This window comes from Magnolia sinica, chromosome 4 (genome assembly GCF_029962835.1).
Source record: "Magnolia sinica isolate HGM2019 chromosome 4, MsV1, whole genome shotgun sequence".
NCBI classification, from domain to species: Eukaryota; Viridiplantae; Streptophyta; class Magnoliopsida; order Magnoliales; family Magnoliaceae; genus Magnolia; species Magnolia sinica.
Window position 1 is genome coordinate 52,780,510 of NC_080576.1, and position 12,632 is coordinate 52,793,141.

General features: G+C 41.5%; 2 protein-coding genes across 2 annotated transcripts; both read right to left on the minus strand.

Moving 5' to 3' along the window:
• Positions 1–3,198: 3,198 nt before the first annotated feature.
• On the minus strand, positions 3,199–7,032 carry LOC131243117 (uncharacterized). The gene is made up of 7 exons (XM_058242226.1): positions 7,023–7,032; positions 6,361–6,424; positions 6,125–6,140; positions 5,935–6,027; positions 5,519–5,558; positions 5,263–5,374; positions 3,199–5,088 (listed from the first exon to the last, which is right to left on the minus strand). The coding sequence occupies exons 3-7, from the start codon at positions 6,129–6,131 to the stop codon at positions 4,960–4,962; spliced, it is 381 nt and encodes a 126-aa protein (XP_058098209.1). The 5' UTR covers positions 6,132–6,140; positions 6,361–6,424; positions 7,023–7,032; the 3' UTR covers positions 3,199–4,959.
• On the minus strand, positions 6,810–8,173 carry LOC131243116 (uncharacterized). Its single transcript, XM_058242225.1, has one exon. It carries the CDS (start codon positions 7,946–7,948, stop codon positions 7,043–7,045), a length of 906 nt encoding a protein of 301 aa, XP_058098208.1. The 5' UTR covers positions 7,949–8,173; the 3' UTR covers positions 6,810–7,042.
• Between the last annotated feature and the right edge of the window lie 4,459 nt (positions 8,174–12,632).

Genomic DNA, 12,632 nt, shown 5'->3' on the forward strand with positions numbered 1-12,632 from the left:
ATGATTGATGTTAGGATTAAATTCAAGTATTGAACATGCTATGGAACTCAAATATCTCTACCCTGGTTTGAAATGAATACTTAATATGTGCAGATGATATTGATATTGTACGTGGCTTGTTTCACCACTTGCGATTATTTGATGCTATTTTTGGAAGCCCTCAAATTTGTGGTCATTCTGTCTAATAAATTAAATGGAAAATCCTTGCTGTGGACTTACCATCTTGTGGGTCCTTAGTGCCTTTGTGGCTTTTTGGGAATAATCCCATTTTTATCGCATCCTTGGAATGAACTATTTGCCCTTGTAGTTTTGATGGAATGTTTGCCTATGTGGCTTTGACAGACCATTTTCATACGACCTTGCGATGGTAAGTTCCACTTGTTGGATAATGATTGGCCACTTGTTGAAGAGGTTACCCTTAAAACATCATATTTATAGTCTCATGAGCTAGGTATGGTGGAATGAAACACTATATCTGAGCTGTCGGCCAGCATATGCTGGGTAACAAACTTCCCATTGTGACCTTTGAGCTTTCTCAAAGTGGTTGTTTGAAATTGGAATAATAATAGTGGGGCTAATCATGCATCTTCATGGCATATGAACTTTACCAGGTGGTTGATACAAGACGCAGGGTTTTCTTAGGTCATTACGGGCTGTACCATAGAGTATTTTACCTGGTGATCTTAAGTTTTCGTTGCGTGCATTCGACTACCATGGGTTGCCTTTTTCGCATGGACTTTTCCAGGTGTTTAGTTTTCCTTGGACGTACATAGAGTACTCTTCTAGGAAGCTAGGTCACCTTAGGTATCCTCGTTGCATAGTCTTTTCTGGGTGGCTAGTTCTCCTTAGGGCGTACATTTGAGTACTTTTCCAGGTGGCTAGTTCTCTTTGGGCAATCTTTTGCCAACTGGATGTGCATCCCCAAGTTTGTGAGCATGTGCATGCATTCATGTATTTAAACAAGAATATCTTTGTAAAATTTATTTAATATATGTGTATCTGATTAACTGTCTTATTATTATAATGATCATTGTGAAATATTCATTGTAGATTGTTTCTGATAACTATGCTTAATTATCTTGATAATATGATAAATCTCGAGGGTTATACCTTACTAGGATAACTATTAACACTATTAAACTATATTCAGTGTGCATAAAACGCAGATGACGCGCATGCTGGTGTTTATTTGGAATAGGAGCCAGATGATCTTGCAACTCTTTATTCCAGATTTTATTTGTATTTAATTTGTATTGTCATGTTTTATAAAAACTTAAGACATTGTTTTGTATAAGTTTTCGAGCTACCACTCGAATATTTGGTTGTGTATATTTAGACTCCCTCTTATACTTGATTTACTTCTATTCTACTAGATTACTAAGTCTGGTTAAATTTTAATACACACACATACACACACACACACGTAGAATTTAGATATTTTTAAAGATTAACACTCGGATTTTTTGAAAACGAGTAGTGTACTCAGGTTTCGGGAACCAGGGTATTACGTGGTAGTATTTATAAGTTTTTACACGTGTGAAGCCTCGATCTATGTGCCACGGGCCCCATTCTAGACAACAGAACCTCCACACCCATGTAACAGGTCTATCCATGCAACAAGTCTGCTATGAAGTCTATTTCCGCGCAACAGTGGAGTCTAGCGCAATAGTTCTCTAGGACTGGGAGGTCTTTTTCTACGCAACAGGGACTAGGAGGTCTGGAAAAGTAGCATTTTTTGTGCACCAACACATCCATTGCAACACCCAGTTGACTCAAGTGTATGCTGTGCAACTTGTTGAACTATTAGATTTTGCCCATCAAAAATTCAAGTTAACTAATTATTTGATAGCCACATCAAGTGGGGACCGCTTTATCAAGTAAGAGTCACGGTAGATTTATCTAACATAAGTCATTGCTTGTCATAGGCATCCCATTATCACTGTATTCACACGGTTTGTATCATTAGGGCAAAGCTAATCCTATTGGTCTTGTGAAGTAAAGAGCACACTTGTGCAGGCAGAACAGGTGCCTAACACCTTCCCTCTATAGAACGATGATCCCTCACCCTAATTTTTCAATAGCCGATCAAGAAGTAATTTTAGAATAAACATTTCTCTAGAGTCTAACTGATTGTTGGAGCTGAGTAATTGATAGCAACTAAACACACACATAAACACAAACTACATTATCCACGATGTGATGCATGGCTAGATACGTGGAGCCCATTGACGTATGTGATGCCTTTGGTGATAATGCAGCTTAAGGGCCCATGATCACATAATCATAATTTTTTTATATTAGATTTCCCTTGATCATAAGATTTAAGCACTTAGCTACACTATCCAATTGATTATTTTGCCAACAAAGTATGTTCGAGAAGTGTAACTCTACATAATGTAATCAGTAGATGGGATACATCTAGATAGTTAAAATCCGTTTTCGATTAAAATATTATTTGTTTGAGATTGAATTAAGCCGAAAATTGATGAGTACACCCAATAACGATGTACGGAACGAAAGCCCCGATCACGTTGTTAAGTCAGTCTCTCGTCTGTCTGCAGTAATGTTTGCAGGGTATTCATGAGCTAAGAAGCAGATTGGCTGGTGTAACGCACACCACCGATCTAGCTGGTGTGTTGAAATCACAAAGTTCTTTGGGTCCCATCATGAGATATGTATTATATCCAGTCCGTCCATTTGGCGAGCTCACACTAAGGCTTGAGCCTGAAAAACAAGTCGAAAAATTAGACAGATCCAAAGATCAAGTGGACCACACTATAAAAAAAAACAGTGTGGATTGAACGTCTACCATGGGGTCACAGAAGTTTTGGATCAATATGATATTTGTTTTTCATCTTCATCCAGGTTTGTGTGACCTTATGGAGAGATTGGATGGAAAATAAAAGTTATAGTGGGCCCTATAATGTTTTAACGGTGAGAATCATTGTCCCACTGTTATTTGTGGTGTGGTCCACTTGAGCTTGGAATCATGCTCTATAATGATCTCGGTGTGGATATAATAAATACAACATCGTTGGGGCCATATAACTTTGATATCCTTTAAACTGTTCGTACAACTTGGAGCTCGAGGAGCGTCACAGCTTGTCTTCGAGCAACACGTGTACCCACACCAGCCAGATCAGTGGTGTGTGATACACCAGCTAATCCGCTTCCATCATCTTATGAATGCGGTTCAAGTTGTACTCAATAGCTTTACAAATGTAAAGAAATGTACTAATCACACTCAAATAGAGAGGTGCAGACAAAACCATCCACGCGACTTGTTCTCGGTCAAGTATTTGAGTATGGCATTGGAATGACAGCCCCTTGTGTACTGCTACGAGGCTTATCACCCTCGACTGCTTGTGCAGACACTTATCACGAGGCTGTGAAGCTGTAGTCTGTGGATAAGGCTTTTATCGCCCTGTACCGCTTGTGCAGACACCCCCTCCACTCATTCCATCACGTGAACCAACTCAATTTTCTCCCACGACCTCAAAATTCAGGTAGTACATCATATGCCCCCGTCGTGTCATCCTTGGGGCCCGAAAATCAAAAGTGGCCAACCAAACCCCCATGGTTTTGAGACTCCAGTAGGTCCAAGGATTTAACCTGCCGGTGCTCATTTGGTTGCAAATAATAATAATAACCATCTGAATTTAACCTCTTATTAAGGGCCCTACATCTAGAGCAGTTGATCCACTTGATTTTCTAGCCAAAACGTATACTGACATTGACCATCAGCTCCGTCATCTAAGAATGTCAAATATTTGACAATCAGCTCTGTCCAATATGTTGTCCCCATACCACCCGCAACCTTACAAAATCTATCTGGGCCACTTTATGACAGGAGTTTCTTCCAGGGTTGATACGAGCAAGATCAAGATTGAAAATAGAAATAAAAATCAGATGGAGCCAGGATAGCTGCACCCTAGTCTCCCTTGTGGTGGCCACAATATTCAACTTCTTTTGTGGGCAGCGCTGCCCGATGGACCCATGTTGCGTAATAGTGGCATCCAATGCAAGAAAGCTCTCATTCATGCGGACATCCGCCAACCCTGAAGAAATCTCCTCTTGAGTTGGGAGGAGATAAATGTCTGCCTTCCAACTGTAACTTTTCATGCATCCAAACAACTCCCCTGAAGAAATCTCATGTGTGTTAGCAGACAAGGAATGTCCACTTTCCAACTGGGCTTTTCATGCAACCAAACCACCCTTTAAGAAGTAAAGAGAGGAGAGGAGAGGAGAGGCGAGGAGTGGGAGCAATGTCTACCCTCCAACCAGAGGTTTTCACATCCAAACGTCTCAATTAGAAATCTCTTCTCATAAGAGGAGAGGAATGTCCACCTTCTGACTGGAGCTTTTCATGCATCCAAATGACCACTGAAGAAATCTCTTCTCCTGAGTTAGAATAAGAGAAATGACGAATGTCCACCTTCCAACTGGAGCTTTTCACATGTCCAGACAACCGCGGAAGAAATCTCTCATGAGTTTGATGGGGAGAGGAGGAAACAGTTCTGTTCCTTGTTGCTTTATGCAAACGGTAGGACTTTGATTTCTTCAAAACAGAGTTGCATAGCCCAATCTATGATATAAACCATAACCTGAAACCAAGTCTTTTTGGCCTCTAAGCATCCTGAAAGATTCATTCCCATAGCCAAAACTTCATTCACCAGCTCTGGTCCTTGAATCCCTTGCAGGTTGGAGAGATTTCCATCCGCAGATGCTTCTATCACTTGCCCCAGTTGCCAGATCACAAATGCAACAAAAGGACCAATCTGCTCAAACTGCGTGCAAACAATCTCATATCCCATGGAGGTGAAGCAATGCTTTTACCATCACTCCCCAAAATTTCATCTCCCATCAACCAGTAACCCAAGGCACCTGCAATGGTCAGGAAATCCAAAAGGAATGCTGGGCCCTTGAGAATTTCAGGAGAGGAGAACTGGAAAGCGCAAATCAGTCACCAGCTCCAACTAGGCAATGCTTCTCGATAGATCTCCAATGTACCCAACTTCTAATACCAAATAAGAGGTTTGCTAGACACCTTCCTTGTCCACAATGAAAAGACATGCTGCTCTGGAATGTCTGTGAGACAATAGGCTGGTTAGTAAGGTGGCCCACACCATGAAAATGGATGGCCATGTACAGAATTGGCTGGTCCACTTGTCAATATCACACATGCACATTGAAGGTGGGCCATTAGCAAGCCTTTTAAATTTGTAATCTCTGAGTGGGCCAGCCTGATTTGCATATGGTTACCTTCAGTGCGGGGCGCCTCATGAACTGGTCAAATGTCACGCACTTGGCATATGGCAAGCATGCTTCATACAAAGCTTGAGTATGGAAAGGGGCAAATGACGCTAGCAAACCCCTGCAAACAAAACACAGATAACAACCATATCGTTTTCTAAAATGGATATCGAATTCAGTAGCAACCCTCAAGCAATCATGCAATCAATGAATTTCAGCATAATTGGGAAGTATGAAATTCAGCATGCATATATGCTCACAGTACCTTACAGAATTCTGCAAGGCCAACAATGTAGAGGGCTCTCCTGCAATGGTCGGAAAATTGGAGAACATCACTTCCTCTCTTCAACTTTTCCAAGACTTGCAGATCTATTACGCACAGATGAAACACAATTTTCAACTTAGCAAAGATTCTCGACACATCTCCATGTCCAAATCCAATGCATTTGAACATTTGGATATCTACTAAAATGCAACCTAAACCAACCTAAACCAGCATAGCATGTGTACCTTTATATAGATCCAAGCAGAATTTAGAAGCAAATATAAATTATCAACAAATGCTATTATATAACATGAACAAAGAATTAAATTCAAAGAAAACTGAGAATTTCAGCATAAGAATGATAAATGTATCTTGCAAAGTTCCACAAGCATGAGGCGGCAATGGCAAAAGAAAACCTGTGAAGATACTTGCAACTTTGGAAAAATTGGAAAGGATCACCTCCTCCAACTTTTCCAAGATCAGCAGATCCAGGGAGAGAAAACCACCACCTTCAAGAATCAAGACAGCAATGATTCTCAACACATCATCATGACAAAATCCAATGAATTTGCCAATCTGCTTCAGCAGCAAACCACACTGACATACCATGCATACCTCTCAGCTGAAAATCCATGCATACCTCTCAGCTGAAAATCCGAGACCAATTCAGCCACGGCGATCAATAAAGCAGTCAAAATCTAATATACTACAAACCAAATAACAAGGCTAAAAAGAATTCAGCATACAAAGGCTAAAAAAAGAATTCAGCATACAAAGGCTAAATGCATCTTACAGAGTTCTGCAAGTGTGTCCATCAATTCAGAAGAAACCTGTGAAGATACCTGCAACCATCGGAAAATTGGAAAGGGCCGCTTCCTCCCTCCGACATTTCCGAGATTGGCAGATCTAGAAAGCACAAACCAATCACAACCTTCAACTTAGCAACAATCCTCAACAGACCCGAAGTCAAAATCCAATGCATTTAACAGTCTGCTTCAAATGCAAATGCAATCTACGCACCACACATCCACTACTGATTATCCAAAACCCAGTTGAATCAAAACATAAGATCCCCCACGGTAAGGAAAGATAAACTCCATACAGATGTGCAGTCAAAGGCTTACTATTACTAATACATAAGAAACCTATATAAGAAAAAGAAAAAGAAAAGAAAAGAAAAAAAAAAACTGAATTCCACATAAAATGTTTGTCTTCTGAGGATCTGCAAAGCTCATGCTCTGCACTCCTCGAATATGGATTGGGGAACCACCATAACAAACAATAAATCAAATGAAATGGGAAATGTCAACATCAGTTTTTCATTTTCCTGAAGTTCAGAGCTTTAAACTCCAAAAACCAAGCATAGAAACAAAGGAAAAAAAAAAAAAAAGGTCCTACCATCCTTAAACAACCTACAACATTGGAAAAAAAAATAAAATTGAAACCATATGTCCTGATATTTTCACAAACAGTGACGAAATATGTACAAAAACCAGAAACTTACATTGCGCACGACGACAAAACTCAGTCGCCGACGCTCTTCTCCGAGCAAACATCCCCACCCCCCTCGTTGTCCGACCCCTCCTCCAGGTTCTCCTCCCTTACCCGATTATCTGTCTCCAAGCACTGCAGCCTCCTCCTCAAATCTGCCATCTCACTCTCCATCAAGAAAAGACGCTCCTTCAGTGTCAGATTCTCCTCCTCCAGCTGCGCTATATGTGTGTCCTGATCATCAACCCGGTTCTCCAGCAGGTTAGAGTGCTCATCCCCAAAATTCGGATACACCATCTCAAACCGGCTCAGATCATGATCCAATCTCCTCTCCACCTCAACATGCTCTTCAACGTCGCTCTCGCTCGACCCATCTTCCTCCTCTTCCTCATCACCACGGATCTCGTGGCCCGGTGACCGGAGCCTGATCAGGCCATTCATTGTCCCATACCCATCTACACCCCACTCCTCCTTCGCCATGTCTACAAGGACCTCCCGCGATGGGGAGAAGATCGGAGTTGGGAGAATTGCTGGCGTGACAGGGCATGGTGAAACAAGTGATGCAATCCCACCGGACTTCTTGGCACGGATGATGAAGGATGTCGTGTTCCGAGGGGCAAATGGCGCAAATCGGTTGAATTTTTTCTTGGGGTAGAATCTCCGGGCTTTCGCACGGTTCTGAGATTGCAGCTCATTAAGAGTGGGGGGTTTGTATCCACTGCCACCGCCGGCTATGGTAGCCTTCTCCTTTCGCTGCAGTTGTTTACGCTTGTCAACAGGCTTCTTTCCCTTCCAATTGCTACGGCCCGGCTTCATTGCGGTGAAGATCGGGCGAGGTTGATTGGGATTGGGGAAATTCGCGACCATTGATTCTTCTGGGAGGGCCGGCGGAGGCCACATCCCGTAGCTTCGATTTATCATCTGAGAATGATCGTTCATCGGATCAGGTGAAATCTGACCGTGGAAATCAAGAAGACCTACTTCCCGTAAAAGAAACCCTAGATTTCTGAAGGAAGATCTTGGATCTCAAACGCAAAGGAAAAGACAGAAGCCGAAGAAATTTTTTTTTTTTTAAAGGCAGAAAATCTCTCCTAACGTGCGAACCCTGCTCTCTCTATCCCTCTCTCTCGTCTTCTCTCGCTCTCTCAGATGGAAGCTTTGAAAACGGTTTAGGGATTATCACGGACCGAGACCTTTTATAGAAGAGGTGAAGGGACGGACGGTCGGATTTGGTTTTCTATGGATGGCTAGGATGGGAGGTCGTACGCAACGTGGGGGCGTTTCGAGATTGATCCGTATTCGGTTGAAAAGTAGGCGCTGTGTGAGGTTCTTAATCCCACACGCGTGTGAAAGCTTTACACATCAAGACCCCGGATCTGCATCACAATGTGACACGTGATGAAATCTGATCTTTCCATCAGGTTATATACATTGATTAGATCTTTTTGGCATAAAAATCAAGCCATTTTACACTACGGTGGGCCAGATTATATCAAAATAAATGAATGGATAGAATACATTTTAGTTGTACACTGTAATTTGTGGTCCATGTGAAGAGCTAGATCTCCTGGCTTTTTAGGAAGAAAGTAACCTTTACTTTCAAACTTTGGAAGGATAAGATGTTCCACACGTGTTCCATATTTTCACTACTAGCCGCTCCGGATGTTTACGTTTCAACACGCGCGTGGAATTAGAAACATCGTATAGTGTAGTTGGAAGAACCCCTGTTTCATAAGGAAATAACCGGGAGACCCATTCGTGCGAATCACGCTCTGCGATTGCCTTCGTAAGAAGTTCCTGCGCAAGGATTATCGGTGGGGCCACTGCAATGTTTGTGAAAAATCCAATCCATCCAGCCGTTTTTGGATCTCATTTTAGGACATGTGACAAAAAATAAGGTGGATATTAATCTCAAATGGCCCACACGAGAGGAAAAAGTGTGGATTTAGCAATCACCGTTGAAATATTCACATGGGCACGAAAGTTTTGTATCGGTGTAAGTTTTGTATGTTTTCACTGTATCCCGGTAAAAATAACTTTCCCCACCGTTTCATCTTGTATGGCACAATTGAGTCGTGGATCTCCTAATTTTCTGTCGCATTTCTTAAAATAAGCTCGAAAATAGATGGATGAGTTGGATTTCTCATAAACATTACGGTGGACCCCACCTTACATCCAACGGCAGTAACTTCAAGCAAAGGATTTTAGCAGGAAATCCACCCCAATCACGCTTGTGCAAATTGTTGGACTCGGATTCGGCGGTGATCTTCGGTAAGCTCTGTAGGCCCACTTGTTTTATACATGCCGTCCATTCATTCTGCGAGCTCATTTTAGACAAAACATTATATGGATCAAAAGTTTAATTTGACTAAAATGTTGCCCACCTTTGAAGTTCTCTGCCCACTGAAATGTTTAATTGCCATATAACATGTTTGTAGAATCACATAAATATGGATGAACCGAAAACACAATTCATCTTGTTCCAAACCGTTGTAGCTCAAAATTTCGATAGGCATTCAGTCCCCACTATTTCCTGTGGTGTGGTCTAGAGTTCCGTATTTGTTTCATTGGTCTGATGCAGCCCAAAAATGATTTGAAGAAAATGTACGAACAACATCGTGAGGCCCATGGAACTCAGACCAGATCAGGTGCGGCCATTACCAGGTGCACAGACGTATTGCCAGATCATTTTTGAGTATGAGATTAAAAATAAGGAAATCCAAATCTCAAGTGGACCATGAAATTAAAAACAATGTTGATTGACCGGCCGCATAAGTTTTAGATGAAGCTGTTATTTAGTCTTTTCCTTCATCAAGGCTTTAAAAAGAAAAAAAATAAAAATAAAAAAATAAACTCAACGACATGTTGGATGGCCAATAAAAATTACCGAACCATTAAGGGCCCGTTTGGCCGGTCGGATTGGAAGGGATTGGATGGTATTGGAAGGGATTGGAAGTCAAATCCTGGGATTGGCCTGGCGTGCCAAACAGAGTCGGTGATCTGATCCCAATCCTAGGTATCTCAAGACAATCCGCTGACATCACCATCATTACATTTAAATCCCATCAAATCCACCCTAATCCTTCAAATTTGCCTGGGACGTGTTTGGTTTGAGGGATTAGAAGGGATGAGAAAGTTTAAAACCGGGATTGGCAGGGCACACCAAACAGACTGGATATAGCAATCCAGGGATATATCAATCCCATGGATCTCCAGATAATCCACTGACAACACCATTATTACCTAGAAATCCATGCCATCCACCCTAATACCATTCAAACCCTTCCAATCCACCCGGCCAAACGGGCCCTAAGGTGAGTGATGGTGGGGCGTTCAAGCACCATTGTTTCGTATAATGGTTAACTTGGTACATGGATCTCATTCATTTGAAGGTATGAATTTTTACCGCTCACACCCTCAAATGATGGGACGTGGATTGCGTACTACTCCCGCCCATCTCTACCCCAAATGGGCAGTTCCGTGGGCGGGCCCACCGTGATATATCTGCTCATCCATGTCATCCATCCCTTTTCTCAGATTATTTTAAGGTTTGAACATAAAAATGAGGCAGATCCAACGCTCAAGTAGACCACACCAAATAATAAGCTTGGTTGCATTAAAATGCACAAAGCATTAAATGCTAGTTGCATTAAATTCAAGAGTAATCTGTGGTGTGGTCCATTTGAGCGTAAGATCTACCTCATTTTTTTGTTCATGCCTTAAAATGACATGATAAAAGGGATGAACGGCATGGATAAATGGATACATCACTGTGGGCCTGCCCACATAACTGCCCATTCGGGGCCAGAGACGGGCGGGGGTAGTATGCAATCCCCCTCCCAAATGATGGGGTAAAATGGATGAATAGTATGTTAACAGCTCCTCAATGAGGAGTGGATTAGGCGGGGCCTCACCTTGATGTATGTGTCCTATCCTTATTGCCTTCTCCATCCATTTTAACAAAAATATTTTAGAGATAGCTCAAAAATGATCCAAAACATGAAGTAGATCATCTTGTACCTTATTTCTAACTATTGTTGAGATGGCTAATTAGAAAAGGATGGGTGTCAATGCACGAAAATTTATACCGTGTAAAAGATCTTTAGAGATATTTGAAGCGTTTTTTATGGAAGTATAGTTAGCACTGAGATGGATGATATATGTCAGCTTATGACAAAGTACAGCTAATAAGTCCAAGAGGCAAAAAGCGATTAAGAGGAAAAGAACAGCTAGAGGGACACGTGTCATGAGGAGAATGATTTGGAACACCGACATAGCAACGATTCAGCTGTCATAACTGTCAAATTAAGGAAAAATACCTGAAGAAAAGTCATGATAGAGATATACAAATAGCGAAAGAATTTAACAAAGCAAGTCATCTCACACCAAACTAATCAAACAAATCAAATTATCTTTCTTTATCATTATTTTAGAAATAGCGATAATCCGATAACCGTAATCTTGTACTTCAAGTCTATGCTTTAGTGCTAAATTATTCCAGGTATCAATATAACCACTTCATCTTTTATAAAGCCATCTTATAACTCCTCCCTATGATTGATCGTAAGTATTTCTTTTTTGTTTGATCGTTTCTGCTTATAAAAGTCCTTTTGTATAGAAGGCAAGGTGCAACCTTTCTTAGAAGGAATAACTCCGCCCTCCGACAATCACCTAATTATCCTATAAATATCTTACGAGTAGCTAAATAGGCGGTCGATCTTCTCAGGTGTTGATCATATACGATCGCATTTAACATATCTGCCTATCTTGGCGCTTGGAGTCAATTTGTTCGGTTTGAATCAAGTCGCACAATTGGTTATAGCATGCTTGCACACACCACATGTGACCAAACTAAGAGCCAACAGTTTTTGACACGTCCTGTGGGACTAAAAACTACTTGGTTGCTATAAATATCCATTGTGCACTAACTGTGCAACGAAACAATTTTTGGCATACCTGGTGAGACTTGAGAGTTTGAGTATATATATCAGTATAATAATCTTGTGAAAGCGTGGGTCGAAGAGGTACTTGTAATACTTCTGCAGTTAGTGAACTCCTGCACCAGAGGAGATGCAGGTGCAGCTAGTGTCACGCCCCAAACTCGGAAACCGGGCTCACAAAATTCTCGATCGCTGAATTCGGTACTGACAGCCTCTATAGTACCCCATTCGTACATACGCCAGATTCTGATCCTGGGATCCTACAAGGAGAATTTTTCAACGTATCTACTAATACAACAAGCATTATCGAGCTCCAAAAAGACCGCTGCACGCTCCAGCCTCAAGATTACCCGAAACACAAAGACAACATCATCATCACATATCTACTAATATAATCATTGGAGTACAATGCAAAAAGGGAAATACATAAATTGAAAATCGAGCTCCAAAAGACCGTTGCACGCTCCAGCGTCAACGCTGCTATTACCTAATGACACCTGCACGCATCTATCGTGCATAAGCTTATAGAAAGCTTAGTGGGTGGTGAAAGTGTGTGCACAAGGTAAGTGCCAAGTAAGTAATATCAGAGTAATCAGAGTAAGCGGAAGTACTGACAAGTCCATGAGTCATACAATATCAAGGTACATAATGAAAATTAGCTATGCAAATGAGGTGTCAGAGTG